Consider the following 22,770-nt stretch of genomic DNA (forward strand, 5'->3'; position numbering starts at 1 on the left):
TAATGAGGCCCTTTATATGTCCAGCTGTCCTTTGTCAACAACCAATTGTCACTGTTTTAGACTTCCGGGTACGGATTGAGTTTGAGAACCAAGGTACCACTGTATATAGAAATGAGCAAACCAGTGATATTTTAGGGAGCAGGCTAGCAAGCGGGGCCCATTACTTACATAATAGGCCTAGGACCCTCATACCCACGGGACCGCCTCTCCTGGTATGCCCCATGGAGGATCTTACGGTCTGCAAATAATAGCATCCTGGAGATCCTGGAACGCTTTGCCACAAGAGATCAGGGCCCTGCGGGATTTGACATCTTTTCGCAGGGCCTGCAAGACGGAGTTGTTCCGCCAGGCCTATGGTCAGGGCTCAGCCTGATTCTGTTGGGCAAAATACACACCAACCGAGTGGCAACAGCGGCAGGGTTGACGAAATAACAAAGTCGTCTTCAGTATCTTTGCTTGCTTTTATTTACAATTATATACACCACACTCCTCTACTCCATTCCTCTCATTTCACAATACATCACCACCACACCCATGAACCATTTGGGTAGCTTAAATACAGAATTCAAAATAGTCAATTACCCAATCACATGACAGTAAGAAAACTCTACCTTCAATTATTCAAATTAGCAAAAGCTCACAGGTGTGTTACTATTCAGATCAAGGTTACAAGCACACATCTCTGTGTAGCACCATTGACCACATCAGTCTTAAAGGAAAAACCTAACAGACTCCCCTCCCCTTTTTGTATAAGAACTAGTACGAAAGGGGCCTCCCAGCATTCTCACAGGCCCATATAAGATCAGCGTACACAGTTGGGCCTGATGAGCATTTACTGTTCCCAACCCAAATCCTGCGGAAAGCCATCTAATTCAGATTTTAATTCTATCCTGATTTGTTTTTAAGAGGTGGTTTAATTATTGTTTATATCAATGTTTATATTTGATGTTAGCTGCCCTGAGTCTCGGCCAGGGAGGGTGGGATACAAATAAAAGTTGTTGTTGATGTTGTTGTTGTTGTTATCATCATCATCATCATTACTACTACTACTACTACTACTACTACTACTACTACTATAGGAGCCTACACAACACAAAACACTGTTGCTGTATGTAGGTTTTATTTTATTTATTTATTTATCTTATATTTTGGAAATGTACATCCAGTTTTTTTTCCCTTTAAATTTTTTTGGGGGGCCCCAAGAGAGTGCGCTGAATGCTGCTGCTGTTGCAATCAGTTTAGATAATACTGAGCTAGATGGCTCATTGGTCTGACTCAGTATAAGGCAGTCTCTTTTGTTCCTAGATTTCAAGCTGAAGAGACTGGGCACTTGTATCTCTGCAGGCTTTGCTGGCAGGAAGCTCAGCTGCATAGCTTTTATCCGAAAGACTACTCTTTCTAAAGATCTGTGGTTGGTTGCTATGCTGACTTTCAATCTTGGGTGAACTTCTGCTTCATACCACCTCTTTCCCTGTTTCTTTTTTCTTTATTTATATTGCTTTCTACCTAATAACAGAATAATTGAGAAACAATGTGGTTGCCGTGAAATATATATTTACATGTTACATCTACCAGGGTTAGGAGTGCACACAACCCCCTTGAGAAATTTTGATATACTTATCAAAATGCATTCTTTTCTTTCTCCCCCCCCTCTTTTGCTTCAGAATTCCTTGAATCATGTGCTCTGGCAGGAGCTTCTGGTTAGTTTTGAAATTTCACATGGGGTGAAACTTGGTATCCATTTTAGGATACTTATTTATGTTATCCAATTCACCAGGACATCATTCTTTTTGTTGTCAAGTGTGCTGCTACAATTCCTCCAAACTTTTTACCAATCTTCCAATTTTCCAATGGGGCTGCCTCATACACAATGTTGTCCTCACCAAAATGCCACCCCATATCCCCCCTCCCCATTTAATCTGGATTTACCATTTCTGCAGAAAGTCTAATCAGTAAAACACAAAACAAAACAGGAAATCAGGATTAAATTGGGGTGGGGGAGATATGGGATGGCATTTTGATGAGGATGGCATTGTGTAGATGCTGTGAAAAACTTGCATATGTGAACCCACAATCAACTGTGGAAGTACCCTAACTCTGAAAAAAGGTAAGGACAGGGTATGTGTGTATATCAGCATAGTTCTTAAAGGTGAGATTCATGTTCTCAGGATGTACTAAGGACCTATGGAACTAGGCCCGGTCCACATTGCTTTTCTTAAATAAAATAAAATAAAAGGTTCACATGATACTCTGCATTCCATGCCCTTATTTCTGGCACTGTGATTGCTGCCCAATCCTAAGCATGTGTACTTGAAAGTAAGGTGTATGATTTCAATGGGAGTTCCTCCGAGTAAGTATACATTGGGTTATAGCAATGAAAATGTCATCCCCTCCAAATGAAATCATGAGGCTTTGCAATCAGAAATGCAGTAATCAAAGAAATAAACAAGTGATTCGAATAATGCTGCCAGATGCAAGCACATCACATACTGTAGGAAACATGCTATGATATGCTAATATGCAAGCAGACCTAAGTGACTTACTGCAGATATACAACAGCTAGGAAAGGGTAATACCTAATGTGTATTTAAAAATATTTATCACGTAATGAGAAGGCATAGACAGTGGCACAAAGAAAAGGAGGTCTTGTCCAGGGCTATCAAGCTGCTCAGTACCAGGGGCAAACCTAGCACTGATCTTCTGAATGCCAACTAGATGGTGCTCTAGCTGATGTGCACCATGCTATCTGTAACCTATATTTCATTGCCAGAGAATCTGGTTTGGTCACCGTCATTGGATGTTTTAGCTCAGTAAGAAGCCCAGTGGGGGCTGAGCAATCCCTAAGCAGCAGCAGCAACCGCTGGCGCTTTCTCTCTCTCCCTCCCTCCCTCCCTCCCTGTTTCCCTGTGCTTTGCTGTTGGTTAAGCACACTCCCCCTCTCTTTCAGCATCACAGAGCATCCAGCTTTGAGGGGTAGGGATTGTCAGTCATGTTCAGAAGTCAAAGCCTCCCTCATCACCTTTCTCTTTGTCAAGAATGAAGCAGGTTCTTGGGAAAAGGGCACCTTTGTAAATGGGTAGGGGTGGAGGGCTGCTCTCTGAAAGTACAGGTAATTACTTTGAGAAAGTGCTTTTGTCTTGGCCACCACGAGATTTCACAAAGTGGAAGAAGAGTGCAAAGACAGAAACAAGGAGCTTGGTTTGTCGCAGCAATGAAACAGTAATTTCAGGTAAGTGGCTTTCCTTTTATTCATTATCCAGGAAGGACAATTAGAACTGGGGTGGGGGGTGGGGGCATGCTTTTTCATTTTCTGTGAGTCTTATTTTGTTGGTGGGAGAGAAGAGTTTGTATCTTACTGTGCAGCTGAGAATTAGCATGTTTTATCATCCCCTGCCATCACTTATAAAACAGCATTCCTGTATAGCTAATTTTAGTCTGAAGACAGACAATAGTTTTAAAAAGAGTTGAAGCTGGGAACATGGAAGCATAGCTTCACTGTGGAGCCATATACCCTTATTTCTTTAGTCTCTGGTTAAACATGTTTTGCAGGTTTTTAAAAGCACTGCTACACAAATTTGCAAAACCCATGAACTGAGACAATAGGGATCATTCATGTAGTGTCACTTTTTCACCTTTTTTTTCTCTGAAAGAAATATTGTCTGTTGCTAAGCCTCAGGTGGTGGTACAGAGGCATGTGCTACAAGCAATAGTGCTAGGAGTTTCAAAATGTTTGTGAGATGAGATGGAGAAAGATGTGCAAAAGGTGGGTCACTCACTGGTCAGCATATCTGGGTTCTTTCTGTCTCCAGAGCACAGCACAGCAATGTTGGAGGGTTCTGGTCTCATTCACCTTCCCAGGCAGCTTTTGTAAAACAGTGCAAAGTCTGATTCTTCTGGTTACCGACTAGTTATAAGTACTCTCCTTTATCTGCAGATGCTGGATTTACAGAATGAGGGGAAAGGTTCTTGCTGGTGCACCTTGGCATGCTCTTTTGCCAGCTACATTCAGCCTGCTTCTGGGCTGCATCCTACACATAGCATTAAAAGAATGGGCCAGTTCTTGAGCATTCTGCAGCCTGTAACAGCTTATGTGTAGCAGTTAAATGCAACAGAGATGGAGTGACTTTTCAAGAGACTCCAGGTGCTTCCAGATATTGCAAATAGGCCGTTGAGATATCACAAGCAAGTCATTGGCAACAGGTAGTTTAAAAAAAACCAACTTACTGGATTTCCCTCAGAAAGGGAAAACTCAGGTTCAATGGTAGAAAAACTTGGTTTGGCATTTTGATGCCAACGATGTCATGTGAGCACAGCAAAAAAACCAAACTTGCATGCACGAGGAGCATTGATTCCACAACACCACCCACCTCTCTGTTGGGATATACAGCACAGACTTCCTGCTGTGCTTTCTGCTCTCTATTTCCTTCCTCCATCACCATGCTTGTCCTCCCTTTGCAAAGTGCATGGCAGATCACTTCCACAGGCATAACTCTTGACTTATTCCTGGCAAAGAAAGTATTTAACTAGTCCAACTGCATGGGAAACTCATGCTTGAGGAGCAGTGTGGGCATAGGTTTTAAAAGTGAACCCCTACAAGTGTTCCTTATAATGGAAATACCAGATGCATAACCTACCCTACGCACAATTCATTTGCTGCCCACCCTGTCCCGTCCCCCCCCCGCTAGACAGCTTTGCACTTTAAGTGCCACCAGAAAACAGCTGTTTTTCTTGCACTTGTCCTAAGGAGTGAATCCTATTGAGCTGAATTTCCATGAAATGGCATGCTTAAGAATATCTGGTGTTATCTTCAAATGCATTTCACAAGCATTTGATGCCCATGAGAAAGAAAGAAAAAGCTTGCTCAGATGGAAATATCTGGGTTGAGTTGGTTCAACAGAATAAGGCTATGACAGATGCCATGAATATAGTGTCGGACACACAGCTCTTTGTTTTGCTGGATTTATAGTCCAGAAGTGTGAAGATTTGTTTCGGTTTTAAGCACAGGGCCTTTGGCTTACTGAAGATTGTGTTCTGTGGTGTTCCATTTTAACTTGCAGTTTATGAATCCTCCATACTTTCCCTTTGCCCCTCACTTTCCGCTGTCTCAAAGAAGCATCACACACCTAGCAAGGAACAGCTGTTTCTGTTGATCCCTTGAGCCAAATGCTTGACATGACGAAACAGCACCGATTTGAAAAAAGCAGAGTGCTGTCTCACACTAAATGTAAAACATTGTTGTTGCAATCATCAACAAAACAACATAGCTGAACAGAGAGTGTCGGTGGCTGCCCCCTCCTGGCTGTGTTGTCTGGATCTTTTCACAGAGTATCCTGTCTTCAGAGCACAGCCCTATCTCCCACCTTTCCTTTGGGTGGAGCTTTTGCCGCCTGCCCGAATTAAAAAAAAAATGACAAAGAACTATCTAAAAGGTGTCAGGCAGCGATCAGATGATACCTTTGCGGTGAGTGATTTAGTACAAAGCAATGTACACAAAGCCATACCAGGCAGACATGAGGTTCAAAGTTGTGCAAGTTGTTATAGGACTGCTATCTAAAGCCCTCATTTGATCTCACAAATCCCTTGATCTGCTATTTGGACAAGTAGGGATCATTCAGTGCTGGTACTAGCGTAGTTCCAGATTCCCATGTGGCTCGCAGGTGTCAGATACATCAAAACAATACAAAACAATACAAAACAAAACAAGGAAGCTCCCTTAAAAGCTGTATTCTGCCACTGGATTTCTGAGCCATCTGGGACAAATCACTTAATTAGGCTTCATCATTTTACCTCCCTGGCTGTTTTCTCTTGAGGTCCTGGCAGACACAGACATTCCGCTAAGTTCCTAAGTGCTTTTGAGGAATTGCAGACACCGTAAGACTGTACAGAGAGAGCAGCTGTGCTTTGAATATCGCTGAAGAGCGACCCAGTGATACTATGTGAGAGGCACTTTCACAATGCACCCTCAGCTTTTTTGGTCAGAAGTAAATCTCAATCAGTTTGATGGAACTTGCTCCCTGGTAATTTTTCAGAAAGGTGAATGATGATGATGATGATCAACAACAACAACAACAACAACAACAACAACAACACACACACACACACACACACTAACATACATACATACATACATACATACATACATACATACATACATACAGGTAAAGGGACCCCTGACAATTAAGTCCAGTTGTGAAACGACTCTGGGGTTGCGGCGCTCATCTCGCTTTAAAGGCTGAGGGAGCCGGCGTTTGTCCGCTTCCACAGACAGTTTCTCCAGGTCATGTGGCCAGCATGACTAAGCCACTTCTGGTGAAACCAGAGCATCACATGGAAACATACATACATAGAAATGAATAAAAATGCAGTATCGCAGCCTTACAGTGCAATGCTACCCAGAAGCAAATGCTCTTGAATCCAATGAGACTTTCTGGCAAGTAAGTGTACATGGGAGTGCAGCCATGTGTTATCAGAGTACATGCTAAGCAGCCCCTCCAACCACCTGGAAAGTCTGAGGGACAAAGGAAATGAAGACTAGGAACTAACTGAATCCTAAGTCCTTGCTCAGCACTTCTGGAGAGAGTGAGGTGGCTGCATCTCTCCTCCAGTGGGTGGGGGTCAACTGTAGTGGAGAGCCTCCCTACCGAAAGCAAGGGCAGCTGGGAAGATACCACCAGCAGAGTTCTTGACTGTATTAGCTGGGGGTGAGACAGAGCAAAACAGGGCTGGTGATGGATCTGCAGGATCCAAAGCCAGTTCATTTCTGTTTTACCAGCATGTCAAGCTTCCACCCTGGTGAGCAGGAGCTGGAGGGCTAGAATTGGTCTGCTTGGAAACAATCTTATGAAATGTTACCTGTGAGTAAGCTTGATGGGGCTTACTGCTGATCTGAGTAGACTTGCAATGCTAATCACATTTTCTTCTTCTTGCTGGGACCTAACGGTCATTGGTATGCTTCCATTTCTGCCTGCCACATCCACCAGTACACAGTATTTCTACAGATTTCTTCCAGGATCTGAGGTAGATAGCATTGCACTCCTCCCTGGTGCAAAAAGTTAGCTAGTTGTCCTTAAGAAATATATATTATTCTCCGCATTCCCTCATCCTCTACAAGGCATGTTTGCTATTTTAAAGGTATCCCTTACCAGCACCCCGAGGGAAGGGTGAAACAACTGGTGTATAATTACTGCAAGAGTAATAATGAAAGTTGTGATAAGAGAAGGAAATTAATTGCCAGAGGAAAAGAAGCCAAAGTGATGACTGGGAGGGCATGATGGAGGTAAAGGGAAGCTGTGAATGTTTAATTTGACACACAAAGATGGGGAGTTAGCAGCAATTTAAGGCTCCTCTTTTATTACTATAAAAAGGCAAAGGTAGATAAACAATATTACATGGAGAGCAGCACAACAGTTGGAGAAATTACCCTGAGTTGGAAGGAAATGTTATGCCTCTTTGTACATTTTCATCCCCAAAGCTGGTGATGGAAATGGCTTCCATCTCTTGATAATCACATATGAAACAGAGAAAGGAGGTTGGAACAATTCAAACACCCTTATTTCTAGCTTTTCACTGTTGATAACTTGTGATTGTAAGGGGTCCTCTCCTCTTGATGTTATTTTATTCCAGTCTATATGCTCCTCCCATTCCATTCGCAGGAGGCAATCAAAACTTACTGCTCTTGGGAGGAATTTTTAAATTAAAGTGCTGTGTTTCTACAGAGTGTGTTTTTTGTTATCTCTGCCCCTTTCCCTTGTTTATACAAGCCTTCTGTCACTAAGCTACTGCTACCTTCCAAGTATCATTCCAAGTAACACATTCGGGTAAAGCCCACAATTTGTAATCTACAGAGTAGGGCAACTATAACAAATTACAGTTCCCTTAGTGGGGAAGATGCTTTAAATAGTGCAGGGATCCAGAAAGCTCTGAGATGTAGAATTAATGTCCAAATTAATAAATTTTTATATTTGGATCAAAAGAAAATAAAAAAATCATTCCAGTAGCACATTAGAGACTAACTAAGTTTGTCATAGGTATGAGCTTTCATGCGTATGCACACTGCTTCAGATACACTGAAACAGAAGTCACCAGACCCTTATGTATAGTCAGAGGGTGGGGAGGGGTATTACTCAGAAGGGTGGTGGGAATGGGTGATTGGCTGATAGGAGTGGTGAACCTGTAGATGACTGTTCTTGCAGTCGTTAACAGTCGACTATAAGGTCCGTATAGTTAAAGCTATGGTTTTCCCAGTAGTGATGTATGGAAGTGAGAGCTGGACCATAAAGAAGGCTGATCGCTGAAGAATTGATGCTTTTGAATTTTGGTGCTGGAGGAGACTCTTGAGAGTCCCATGGACTGCAAGAAGATCAAACCTATCAATTCTGAAGGAAATCAGCCCCGAGTGCTCACTGGAAGGACAGATCCTGAAGCTGAGGCTCCAATACTTTCGCCACCTCATGAGAAGAGAAGACTCCCTGGAAAAGACCGTGATGTTGGGAAAGATGGAGGGCACAAGGAGAAGGGGACGACAGAGGACGAGATGGCTGGACAGTGTTCTTGAAGCTACAAACATGAGTCTGACCAAACTGCGGGAGGCAGTGGAAGACAGGAGTGCCTGGCGTGCTATGGTCCATGGGGTCACGAAGAGTCGGACACGACTAAACAACAACAAGGTGCTACTGGAAGGATTTTTTATTTTGTTTGGACTGCTTCAGACCAACACGGCTACCTACCTGTAACTGGATCAAAGGAGAATGACAAAAGCCTGAAGAGGTTGACAAATATGGCCCCCCTTTAATAGTAGTTACCAAACATTGACCACACAGAAATAACTTTATTTACATTCTTGTGGTGGGCTTGCCAATCAGAAAGTTGGTGCTTCAAATGCCCACCATGACAGGGTGAGCTCCTGTTGTTTGGTCCCAGCTCCTGCCCACCTAGCAGTTCTAAAGCATGTCAAAGTGCAAGTACTGTAGTTAAAAGGTACTGGCGGGAAGGAAAACGGTGTTTCCATGCGCTGCTCTGGTTCGCCAGAAGCGGCTTAGTCATGCTGGCCATATGACCCGGAAAAACTGTCTGCGGACAAACGCCAGCTTCCTCGGCCTATAGAGGGAGATGAGCTCTGCAACCCCAGAGTTGTCCATGACTGGACCTAATGGTCAGGGGACCCTTTACCTTTTAATTAATATTCAGCTGTATCACTTGTTATGCCCATTTAACGATATCAAAGGTGGAGAGTATACCAACCATGTTTTCATACATATATGAATCTGTTGTCTGTTGACAAAACACTAACTTCTTAATTGCTTACACACACACACACACACACACACACACTACAGTTCTGGTTAAAGGATGGTTCCAGTGCTACTGTAGAAATAAATCCAGAGTCAAAGCAAGCAGAAATGGAGAAATTCAAGCACAACCCAGAAACCCCGTGGTAAGCAATTAAAGCTACAGTGTGTTGTGGCAAAAAAAAAAAAAAAAAAACCCAACCCAGCAGAGCCCTGTGGCACCACTAACACCGAGAATTGTATTGTGACATAGATTCCACATCTTCAGTAGGGCAGGATAATTGAGGCAGTGACAGATCAAATCTGGAGCATTAGCAGGAGGCTTTCAGTTATTGCACAGCATGCCATGCCATGAGGTTAGAGGCTCAGGAAATTATCAGGAGAAAGCCTTGCTAAGAAGGGACTGCAATCCTCTCCTGAAGTTATCAGTACCCTACCCTGTTGCCTTTAGAACAGCAGCAATCATTAAAAAAAAAACTGCTCTGAAGGCCTGAATCAAGAGTCAACCTATGATCTAGGCAAATATTTACTTATAGTAGTAAATATTTACTTATTTATACTTATTCACATCAAGAGAAAATTACCAGAAAGTCTGCTACCTCTGATGGCAGAGGAAGTGTTGATCCAGCACTAGGGTAATTTCTGATCCCATGCAGATATCAGTAGATCATTATGCCACCAATCACACCCCTAAGGGAGATCGAGAACTTTTAGGATCATATTACTAGGGCAGATCAATTCTACATTAGGGTGCTGTTAGTATTCAATAAACCTTGTAGTTTTGCAACTGTTCAGATAATCCAAGCTCCACCTTCCATAGATGGCATCTACCCTAGAAGTGCATATGCCCACTAATGTTATCACATTTCAGTTGTACAGTAGTCACAATATCAGCAATTCAAGTCCTTTGACTTTGTTGTCTGAACTTAGATTATTAGCATAATGGCTTCTAAGCTGTTTCCCTCTAACCTTACGGAGTACCTTAGCCTGATTCTCCAGCCTATATCAAATATCATCAAAACATATTATGAGATCTTACTCAACTTTAGTTGACCTCTAAAGTACTTTCTTGGCTTTAATTAAACCCATTGCTTCTTTAAAGTCTATCATGTTGGAATCTTATTCCGTCCCATTAAATGCTCCACTTATTTGTGTAACGATCAACTTATTTCTAGTACAGTATAACGTTTCTGAATCATGGGGGCTCACGTTCCTCTATTTCTTTTTAAATCCTTCTAGAGATGGTGGCTAGACATTCTAGTATTCTTTGTAATGGTACTTTGTTGCATGGAGGAACATTATCATGCTTGCCCACAACTTGGGAGTCTGAACTAATCCAGTCCAAATACAGCCTGTGTACACATAACCAGATTAAAACTGGGCTTGGGACTGATACTGCCTAGATGGATGGCCCCTATTGGGGGACTGCAACCCTGTTGCTCTTACTAGATTTTTCATGGGCTTTTGATACTATTGACTATGGTATCCTATATTGGATCCTCTACAGGAGATGGGTTTAAGGGGCACTGTTCTGCAGTGGCTCTGGTCTTATCGCCAGAACAGATTCCAAAAGGTAGCGTTGGGTGAGTGCTCCTTGGCCCCCTGGTTATGTGGTGCCACAGGGCACTATCTTGTTTCTGAAGGTATTTAACATCTACACGAAGCAATTGGGAGCAGCCATTAGGAGTTTTGGAGCAAGGTGTTTACTCACAATTGTTGTTGTTGTTTAGTCATGTCCGACTCTTCGTGACCCCATGGACCATAGCACGCCAGGCACTCCTGTCTTCCACTGCCTCCCGCAGTTTGGTCAGACTCATGTTGGTAGCTTCAAGAACACTGTCCAACCATCTCGTCCTCTGCCGTCCCCTTCTCCTTGTGCCCTCCATCTTTCCCAACATCAGGGTCTTTTCCAGGGAGTCTTCTCTTCTCACGAGGTGGCCAAAGTATTGGAGCCTCAGCTTCAGGATCTGTCCTTCCAGTGAGCACTCAGGGCTGATTTCCTTCAGAATGGATAGGTTTGATCTTCTTGCAGTCCATGGGACTCTCAGGAGTCTCCTCCAGCACCATAATTCAAAAGCATCATTACTCACGATACCCAACTTTAATTCTCTGTAATTTCTAAATCAGGAATGGCTGAAAAGGCCCTGGACTGGTGTCTGCATACAGCATTGGGCTGGATGAGGGATAATAAACTGTGCTGGGTGTTGAACCAAGGGACAGAGCTGCAGGGCATCGCAACTGTGACACAGTGTGCACACACAGAACAGAAGGCAAGAAGTGCTGGGGCAACAGATTTTTGCCTCACACAGGGCACCACTACAATTTGAAAGACCAAAGTGGGTGGGTGAGGGGTTTCTGGGTCCAGGAAATCAGTAAATTGCCTGCCATGGTAAATGTATAGTTTGAGAGTTCTCCTGGATCCAGCTCTGTCACAAAATGATGGCAGAAGAGTGTGGAGTTTGGCATAATCTGCTGGCAATTGCTGACATAGCTTTTAATTGATATCTAATTCCCAGTGCTTTTTTCTGGGGGGATGCATACCCCTAAACATTTTGTGTGTGAAGCTAAGTTTGGCCTCATTGAGAGACAGTATTTCAATATGAGTAGGAAAATGAGAGTACCCCTAAACATTTTTAAAATAAAAAAAGCACTGCTAATTCCTCTTCAAAATGTGCCACAGTGATTTCCTTGTGACAGGGAGTTCCATAGTTTACCTTTCCTCCAGTTGGTTCTGGAGGTATCATGACTCAGCAGAATTTGCTGACCCAGAGGCTCCCATGTGGAGAAAGCTTGTTATTTTATATTTTAACCCCCATACTCATGCCTTTCAAAGTATTTTATTCATCTCTGTCATTTACCCTTCTCTTCCCCTTCAGTTTGTGGGGAGAAGGAATAAGGTCTACATTCCCTGATCTCTCTTCTCTGCTCCTGTTATGCACACTTATTCCTCCCATAACAGCTTCTCTCTTGGTATGAGCTTTCATGTGCATGCACACTTCTTCAGATACACTAGAAACAGAAGTGTCAGACCATATATATATATATATATATATATATATATATATATATATATATATATATATATATATAGGGTATATATATAGGGTATATATATAGGGTGTATATATATAGGGTATATATATAGGGTATATATATAGGGTATATATATAAGGTCTGACACTTCTGTTTCTAGTGTATCTGAAGAAGTGTGCATGCACACGAAAGCTCATACCAAAATATAAACTTATTTGGTCTTTAAGGTGCTACTGAAGGAATTTTTTTATTTTGCTTCGACTCAGACCAACACGGCTACCTACCTGTAACTAAAGCTTCTCTCTGTTATCTCTTCCTGAGGACCCTTTCACCTCAGAGAAGGAAGACTATCTCTTCCCACCAAACTCAAACCCCTCCCTCTCCTGGTCATATTCATTCAGTCTCACCTTCTTTTCCTCTGTCCTAGCACATGACACATGCAAGCACATGTGCACACACCAGTTGCCTATTTCCTAGCACCACTGCCTAGTGGCTGTTTGTTTTTCTGAGGCGGCTGCCATTTTGAAGGCAGTGAGGGGAGGCATCCTAGCTGAGAAGGAAGACTGGGCTGTGGGAAAGCGAGTAAGCGAACAAGTGTACATGTGTGTGTGAGAGAGACGGAAGGGGGCAGAAGATGCAGCAGCAGCAGCAGCAGCAGCAGCAGCAGCAGCACACCACTAAACACTTGCTGCTTCTTTTCCTCTTCCTCTGCCTCACCATCCCTTCTGCCTCCTTCCTGTTTTTCTCCTCCTTCCCTCACACTTGACCAGCAACTCTGCCCATTCCTAATCTCTTTTCTTTTCTTCTCTTTCTTTCCTCCCTCCAACTTCATGCGCTTCAGTCTCACTCTCTAGTCAGCTCCCACTCATGAGTGCCTCCATACTCCACATGTGGGAAGCTGCTGATCCCACCCCATGGGTGGGATGAAGAAGCAAGGAAGCACTGGGCAGGCTGAAGGCTGCAGCACTGAGGCCAGCTTGAAAGTGGGTTGAGGCTCACTGTTGATCCCTAGCTCACAGTTTGCGAAACCCTGCTTTGTATATCCACTGCATTAGCTTAACTGTCCTAGTATCACCTTAACTGTTTGGCCATGACCCCCGCTAGTTATTGCTTCCATGGGAAAGAAGACACATGAAAGTACCCAAAATGTTTACCACCAAAAGTTTAATAGTCTCTTAGAGCTTTTACAACTATATCATGTCACAAATGAATTCTTCCTCCTGTGCCGGTCAGCAAGACTGCTTAGCTGTTGCTTGATTCTTACAAAACACCAGCAATTTCTCCATCTACTCGAGGAGCCTGTCTGGCTACAGCTTAAAATTTCAGCATGTTTTCAGAAAACGTGGTTTCTGTTTGGGTGAAATCCGCCGCATGATATTAACTAGTCTAGAAGCACTGCAAATTATTTTTGATCACACTTATTACTTTGCCTCATTTCTGAAATGCATTAATTAATTCTGAAATGTTAGCCTATTTTTTAAAAAATCCATTAAGACACTTAAAACAATTAATCCGAAATGGTCCGAACAATAATTGTACCTCTGACTGTTCTCTAATTGTTAACTTTTAGAAATTGCAGGAATTGTTACTTTGCAGCTAATTGTTTGAAGTGGGGGGAAATATGAAGAAGACAGCGGAGCAAGCATAGTTTGCTGTGCAGCCTTTGTCCATTTCAGCCTACTTGCAAAGGAGATGAGGAAATCAAGCACAATATCAGATTCATAGTATCATAGAATTGTAGAGTTGGAAAGGATCTTGCAGATCATCTAACACAACCCCCTGCAATGCAGGAATATGCAGCTGTCCCATATGGGGATCGAACCTGCAACCTTGGCATTATCAGCACCATGCTCTAGCCAAGTGAGCTATCCATGGCTATCAGCATGTGGAAGTCAATGGGACAGTCAAGCCAAATACAGCGGTAAAGGGAATGGTATCATGGAAACACATGGAGAAAACCCGCAGTTTACTGATTTATTTTTGCATGGTCTCAATATATTTTACTGGATAAAAGGGTCTTATAGACAAACTATCAAATGCTCACACATGTTAAGACATCCTGTGTTGCATCAGCTTGTCTGTATACCTCAGTGTTTATCCTTGGAACCATCAAGAGCGATCTGTGAGCCAATAATATGGTGAGGAAGAAGCTCAGACCAATCTAAATCAGGGTGGCGGATGTGGATGAATATCTGCAGCTACATTGCTCATCTGAATCCAACTGAACTAGCCAGAAAGAGAAGGATAATTTTAGTCATTTAATTTGTCGTTGTTGCATTTTTATTGCCAGGGTGGGGGAAATGTGCTTGTTGGGTTTGTTGTTGTTGTTGTTTTTTGCCTCAGGTGTCGAAATGACTTGGCTGGCTTTGGACATTATGCACATTGACCTTGGGGGTGGGGAAAATGGGGTTCCATTTGCCACTTCATATCAGGCAACAGAATGTCTTGGGTCAGCCCTTGGTCAGATGCTCCTTTTGATGTGGAGCAGTGATGTGCTACCCAGCCCACGCCACTAATGAATGCATGACTAGAGCTGGATTGGGGCTGGATTACTAAATTTATATACCACCCTTCATCCCAAGATCACTTTATCAATAAAATATAAATGTGCTTAACTTGGGCTAGACCTGCAACCATGGTACTGAACATAGCTTGGTGTCTGTAGGCAATACTTTTAATGGTCAGTGTGGTGGTGAGTCTATTTCACGATAACTTTTAGATGTACCAGTAATCCTAGACAACTGGGCACCACAGTTCAAGAAGGATACTGACAAGCTGGAACGTGTCCAGAGGAGGGCAACCAAAATGGTCAAAGGCCTGGAAACAATGCCTTATGAGGAACGGCTTAGGGAACTGGGTATGTTTAGCCTGGAGGTTAAGGGGTGATATGATAGCCATGTTCCAATATATAAAAGGATGTCATATAGAGGAGGGTGAAAGGTTGTTTTCTGCTGCTCCAGAGAAGCGGACACGGAGCAATGGATTCAAACTACTGTACAAGAAAGAAGATTCCACCTAAACATTAGGAAGAACTTCCTTATAGTAAGAGCTGTTCGACAGTGGAATTTGCTGCCAAGAAGTGTGGTGGAGTCTCCTTCTTTGGAGGTCTTTAAGCAGAGGCTTGACAGACATATGTCAAGAATGCCATGATGGTGTTTCCTGCTTGGCAGGGGGTTGGACTGGATGGCCCTTGTGGTCTCTTCCAACTCTATGATTCTATGATTCTATGAACTCTGGCTAAATATGGCCACCACGCTATTCTGCAATGCCTAAAGGGAGTTGCTACAAAAGTAATTTGGTAAAATCAGAAGTGAACTCAGCTATCATATTATATATCTCACCATGCAATTACCGTAATACCCATTTCCCTCAAGCTTGCAAATGTCCAGTATGGCAAGTAGTGGGGGTGGAGGGTGGGAAATGACAAGAAAAACAAGCCATACCAACAGTGAAACTTAGCACATGTTAACACGCAAATTTGTGGCCATGAGGGTTAAATACACAGGACAGTGTGGGAGCCTTTGAAACACAATACCCAACCTTAATCCCATATGTCACCAACTTTTGAGTTCTGTCGTGAGTTATTGTTCATTCTTTCTGAAAAGTTTGGGTCAATATGACCCCTACAGCACAAGGGAGGCTTGAGCCAGAAGAGTGTTTCTGGGCAGCAATGAAGTTGAACTGACAGTCTTTATCCCCACAACTGTACAGAAGGATATTAATTTGTGTTTCATAGAGAATCTACTACAAAAGTCACCATCCCAGATCAACCCATTGGTGTTCGTCTCTGTGAGCCAGTAATATTTAAGTGAGGAAGGAGCTCAGACCAATCTAAACCAGGCCCCTTCCTCCCTTTCTCTCTTCGCATACAGCAGAGTTTAGCAGCCAAGCAACATGAATTTCTGCAGCTGCTCTCAAGAGGGATTATGAACTTTGTTCTACCAAGTGATGAATGGACAAAGGGACATTTATTATGAATTGTGACATAACTTCAGCCTTTGTCACCATCTGGTCAGCCATTTTCTCCCCCCACCCCTGTTTGTTTAAGGAACCACTGCATGCATTTCACGGAAAAACACAAGAGAACTGCCACATGGTGAAAATAGATGATCCAGCAACAACCAGGTCAATGATATTTGTGGACCAAATTACTCAGTTCCACTATCTTTAAACTAGTTGTTTGCAAGTTGCCCAGTGATTTCACTAAGTCTTCATGATCCAACTGTTGAGGAGTGTAGCATGTGAAATGCATAAACGTTTCTATTGAGAGAATGAATGCAGGTTGCTTAGGAACAAATGCAAAAACACAATAATCACATTTTCAGGTTCACATAACCTTTCTTCAGGCTAAAATGGAATGGTCAGAGCAAATGTTTGGAACGTTCCAAAGGGGAGTGATAAGCAGCTGGGTGTGCTGGATGATGAGATAATTATCATCTGGAAACTCAAGGCGCATTGGGGATATATTCATTTGAGATGAAGCTTAATGGAAGTTGTAAATCAGAAGCTGTGTCTAGCTCTAGGAAAGAAACATTATCTTGTTTAAATCTGCATCTTGGAGCTTGCTCACTCGTGCATGTAACTCACTTGATTTCTTATCACAACCTACCGTCAAGTTATGCTAGCTTCATGAGTCCAATTGTTTCCCAGAGTATAGCAGTCTTTCTTCCTATCCATGGCTACTTTAGCAGCATCATAGGATGATTTAAATCAGGGAAATTGGGTACATTGTCCCTCTTCATTTTATCTTAAAAAAAAACCAAACCAAATGCTGTGAGATCCACTCATATCTTGTTTGGCAATGACTGATAAAGTTACTAACCCTAGCATACCAATAATTCACTGATTCAGATTAGGGGGGGGGGGAATTGAATTCTGTATACTACAATGGGAAAAGTTTACGGTTCCAGAAAGTCCTCTAGGCCTTCCATTTGACAGCCCAATCCTAAGTATGTGTATTCAAAACACAGCCAGCTCCACCTTTGAGGGGGCCCTCAGCTACATGACCTGGTGGCTGCAGCACTCTGATGAAACAACTTTTAAATCTCCCCAGCCCAGTTCCCCCAACAAAGCATCTCTACAAGGTGTTGTGGTAAATTTAAATGGCAGCTCCCAGATCCCTACTGGGAGCAGCCATTTAAATTTCCCACAGTGCCCCAAAGAAATGCTACTTCAAGGGCACTGTGGAAAATTGAACACACAGCTCCAGGATGTAGCTGATGAGCAACCAGTGGATCGGACTGTCAGCCAAAGGGCCAGGCTAAGTGGTGGTGCTCAGCCCTGCCAGGGTTCTGGGCCCAGTGGGTACCTAAGGATGCTATGTGACTCAACTTTGCTTCCCACTGTGTTATTTCACCCAGGTAAGTGTGTGTGGTGGAACTGCAACTTTATGTCACCCCCATGGGCAAACTGCCACAGATTCTATTACCTTCCCAGCCCTTTATTGATTTATATATTTATTTGTATTCCTTCCCCATCCTTCTCTCAGATTGAATTATTCTGACAAGCAGAGCCCATGTCACCAGAGACCACGGAGGCAGATTGCAGGCCAAGGGCTGCCTGTTGTTAGCAGCTAAATAGAAGATTTGGTTTATCTGATTTGATCAGCATGACATTTGAAAGGGTCTTTCCAACCCATTCAATTTCAGACAAATAAAGTTTGTGAAGTAAATACATTTTTAATGCAAATAATTCAATTGAGACGAGCCTCTTAGATCTTTGGTCAGTATTAATTTTATCATGTGGATAAAAATGGGGGGGGGCATCTAACTGAGTCAAAGAACAGCCATGGAAACTTTGTATGGAAACTATGGACAATGAATTTTAATTGAAAGAGTGTTGGTAGGACTTTAGGGATGGAGCCTAATTTGAAATGCTCTCTTGGATATGCCGTTGAAACCTGAAATATCTAGGGTTTCCCCTCCCTCCTATCTAAAATATCCTTTTTGTGTGTTCTTGTTTCCATGTTCACAGGTGGAGTTGCAAAATCATTAGCCCAGAAGTGAAAATAAGCCAATAAATAGGAATGGGGCTGCTTGATCAAGCCAACAGCACTATCATCCTGGAAGAGCATAACTTGGATAAACAACTGCCGTTCAGCTGGCATGCAAAGGGCTTTGCCACCCCTAGCCAGGGGCTTGAAGGATCCAGTAATGTTATGATGGACAGTACCAAGATCCCGGGAGTCCAGATCATATTGATAGCTGCCTACTCCCTAATCATTCTTCTGGGATTCTTTGGCAACTCCTTAGTAGTCTACATGATTGTGAGATACAGAACAATGAGGACTGTAACCAACTTCTTCATAGCTAACCTGGCTCTGGCAGACTTGATGGTGGACACGCTCTGCTTGCCCTTCACTTTGGCTTACACTCTGTTGGATGAGTGGAAGTTCGGGGCTGTGCTTTGTCACCTGGTCTCCTACGCTCAAGCTTTAAGTGTCCATGTGTCTACTCTCACCTTAACTGTGATTGCTCTGGACAGGTACAGATGCATTGTTTTCCATTTGGATAGCAGGATATCCAAGAAGGTCAGCTTCACCATCATCGCTTTCACGTGGCTGGTTGCCGCCGTCCTAGCCAGTCCACTGGCCATCTTCCGAGAGTACAGGTACGAAGAAATCCCATCCATCAATCTCAGAATCGCCGTCTGCTCTGAGAAATGGCCTTCTGAAAGCAGGGACGCCACCATATACAGCTTATCCATGCTCCTCTTGCAATATGTCCTCCCTCTTTCCATCATCTGCTATGCCTACATCAGAATATGGTTCAAGCTGAAAAGCCACATCAGTCCCACTGCTAGGAGTGACAGTCACTGCCGGAGGAGAAAGACCACAAAGATGCTGGTCATGGTGGTGGTGGTGTTTGCAGTCTGTTGGCTCCCCTTCCATGTTTTCCAACTTGCCGTTGACCTTGACCTGGTGCTCATCTTCCATGACTATAAACTTCTTTACACCGTTTTCCACGTGGTGGCCATGTGCTCCACTTTTGCTAATCCTCTGCTCTATGGCTGGATGAATAAGAACTACCGCAATGGATTCCTCATGTTCTTCCGTTGCCAGAACAAGCCGGAGAGGCTCTATACAGAGGGCTCGGTCAGAGGGCGGTCTTACACTTTCCGAGCCACCACCTTGAATGAGAGCATCAAGCACTCGATAGTCAACGGGCAGCTGCCCACGCCAGTTTAGGACCACAAGTAGCTGCACCTCCACAAAGGGGCAGGAACCTAGGACTAAAACTCATAATGTGTCATATTGCCAAAATAGTGTTACTTGTCATAGCCCACATGGGAGCACATTGTCTATCTGTCCAAACAAAGAACCTCATGCACTGTCTATTTTGTCTCATGAAGCAAGTTAACTAAACCTTGCTTTGAGTTCTGTGTTGCTTGTTGCATAAGCAGCACAAACATGTTGTTCACAGAATGCTTTCCATTCAGTTCTACCATAATCTGAGAGAGGAGAGAAATGGTGAATAGGACTGGTTGTTTTTGGCAGCCTTCCCCAACCTAATGCCCTCCTGGCATTTTGTACTACAACTCCCATAACCTCCAGCATGGCCAATTGACATGCTGTCTGGGTCAGATGGGAGCTGTGGTCCTAAACATCTGGAGGGCACCAGGTTGGGAAAGGCTGGTTTTAGGCATCCAGCGGGAACGAAAGTATTTGCCTCCAGTACTGCTAGCTACAGGACAGTATGCTATATATATTAAATGCACTGTATATTCTTTTAAATGACATGTCCTCCTGTTCTTTTGAATTTCTCATGCCAAAGGCATATTATTATTTCCAGTTTTAAAGACTAAACAATTCATGACTCATTGTGTGCAATTTTAAAAATACGGTAGGTATTATAAAACAACTGAGAAGCAAAGGCTGAGTGTTCAACACATGGATTCAGCTGACATACTAACTAGGTTCTTCTAGGTTTCCAGACTACAGTGGTAGCTTGGGTTAAGAACTTAATTTGTTCCGGAGGTCCGTTCTTAACCTGAAACAGTTCTTAACCTGAGACACCACTTTAGCTAATGGGGGCTCCTGCTGCCACCGCACGATTTCTGTTCTCATCCTGAGGTAAAGTTCTTAACCCGAGGTACTATTTCTGGGTTAGCGGAGTCTGTAACCTGAAGCGTTTGTAACCTGAAGCGTTTGTAACCCGAGGTACCACTGTATCACAAATGATACAAACTGGAATGGTTGCTGTCCAGAATGGCAGCTTTTCATCTAACCGGAAGTACCGATAATGGTGTCTTGAGGAAGTGATGTTCATACTGCATCCTACGATCAGCCTCTGCTTGCACTCCACTTCCAGCTCAAAGGGCAGTACAGTATTTAAAAGCTCATTTCTTTTTAATAAGGCACATGCTAATTTTCTTTCTGGGCAGAAATTACAGGCTGTCCTCCCTGGCTCCTCCTTCTTCTATGGAGTCTTCCTTTCTTTCTAGATCTGGTGAATATGTGTTTGTGTGTGTTTGCACTGTGTTTGTGCATGGATTCCAGGGCCGTCTTTACCCAGGGGCAGAAGGGGTGCAGTGCTCCCAGGCGCTGAATTCTGGGGGGGGGGGCAAATGTATACCTACTGTATACCAGTCCCTCTTGATCAGCGGCAGTGAAAAGCAATGGAGTGAAAGTCCCCGCCCTCATCCTCTGTCACTCTGTTACTCCGTGGTGTCAAATATTCCCGCCGAGTCAGAAAACAAAAGCAGTAATTTCCGCTGCATCGTTGTTACAGGTGAGCAAATTTCCTCCCCCCAAAAAGCTCAACAACTTTGAGTTTGCTCCCGTCTCTAAAAATCTGGGGATGGCTAAACTAAATTTGGGGGTGCTGGGCAGATGGCTCTGATGGAGTCACCTAAACGCATTCATAATTTTGCCTTTTAACATAACTTCCCTTTTCGCCAAATGTTTTTGAGTGGTCCAAAACATTTTTTTAAACTGTGCTCTCTGGGTGGAGAAGGTATGTATGCACAGGAAATAGGCAAAACATTGTTCCAAGACAGTGAAGGCCAAACTGAAGTGCCATGTGCCAGGTAGGCATGTTTGGAATTGAAATATGGGGCACAATCTACTGGAATTTCTGCTTTCAAGTGAATGGAACTTTCCTGTCCTTAAAAGGTCACTAATAGGACCAAACTGCACTTTACATTAAACACATAGTTTGGTGATGTGTGCTTATTTTTAAATCTTTAAATAGCACAGCCACAGAATGTGTGTGAGATAAGCATTGGAAATACAAGTGTGTATGGTTGAGCCAATCCCCCTGCACTCCTGAACATTCCCCAGCCCTATTAAAATTGGGGGGGGGGGAACAAGCACCCTTTGCTATAGTACAGACCATTTTATTCTATTTTTGATGTCATTTGCTCACTCATTCATTCCTGAGAATCTAGATGATGGGCACTTCTAGACTGTTGCTATTTTGATAGTTGATTTGGTGCTTTTGCATGACAAATCCATTCCCCCTTCCAAACTGGAACTTTCTGCTATAAGGAACATTATGAGAAAAATGCTCTGGAAAGTGTAGGATAAGACTTAATGCAATAGCATATAACAAATCAGAATGAATGTTCAGGAAATAACTGACATCGTCCAACCTTCCTGCAAACTTCCCGTGCTGTGCCCATTATCACCCTAGATTTTTCAGTTCCTGTTCTTGAAGCGATTATTTTATCTCTCAACATGGTTTTAACACAATTCCTTCAGCCTGGTGTCAACTGACTGCTGTGCTACTGTCTCACAATTTAAATAGTTTGTGGGGCTGGGAGGCACAAATCCTCCTTCCCTTGATTTCTCCCTTTTATGTTTTTGTCAGAAAGGTAGCCAAACTAACTTGAAAGGAATAGGTAAGGAAAGAGTTGGTACCCGACTAGTCCATCAGGGGCATACCTCCCATGACTGAGCAAATACACTAGGGGGATCGCCTATGGGTGCATTTTAGCTGCCCTATTATCCACTCTTGAAGAAATGGAGGCTCAGAACAAGAAGCAAAGTGGGAGGACAAACAACAGTGCCAACAGAGACAGCCATCACCTCAGGAGAAAGATCTGGGGAAACTCCAGTTGGCAGGAGAACCGGAGAGGGTAGCTGCAGTAATAAAAGTGTTCCAATGCTGACACACACAAAAATGTTCATTTGAAGGGGAGAAGGGATATCGAAGTTGGGGAATATCTTCTCAGAGTATCTGGAATGGTAGTGGCAGGGAGAAGGGATGGGTAGCAAATTTCCAGAACATAGCTATTTCTTTGCATGAGGACTATGCCACATGCAGCACAATACTGCTATTCCTGCAACACACACACACACACACACACACACACACACACACACACACACAGAATATCCCATGCACCTGCCTGTATTGAATGTCTGTTTAGCAATTCTGTTGCACCATCATGCACCACACACCAGGTTACTGCTGCTGCAAGCTAACATATGGTGTCACACATATTCTGC

The 22,770-nt window shown here is 43.3% G+C and overlaps 1 protein-coding gene across 1 annotated transcript; it reads left to right on the forward strand.

Annotated features, from left to right (window-relative positions):
• Positions 1–2,861: 2,861 nt before the first annotated feature.
• Positions 2,862–20,134, forward strand: LOC118081541 (neuropeptide Y receptor type 2-like). The gene is made up of 2 exons (XM_035108035.3): positions 2,862–3,229; positions 18,294–20,134. The coding sequence occupies exon 2, from the start codon at positions 18,346–18,348 to the stop codon at positions 19,504–19,506; it is 1,161 nt and encodes a 386-aa protein (XP_034963926.1). The 5' UTR covers positions 2,862–3,229; positions 18,294–18,345; the 3' UTR covers positions 19,507–20,134.
• The last annotated feature ends 2,636 nt before the right edge of the window (positions 20,135–22,770 follow it).

This window comes from Zootoca vivipara, chromosome 2, assembly GCF_965207765.1.
Source record: "Zootoca vivipara chromosome 2, rZooViv2.hap1.1, whole genome shotgun sequence".
NCBI lineage: Eukaryota > Metazoa > Chordata > Lepidosauria > Squamata > Lacertidae > Zootoca > Zootoca vivipara.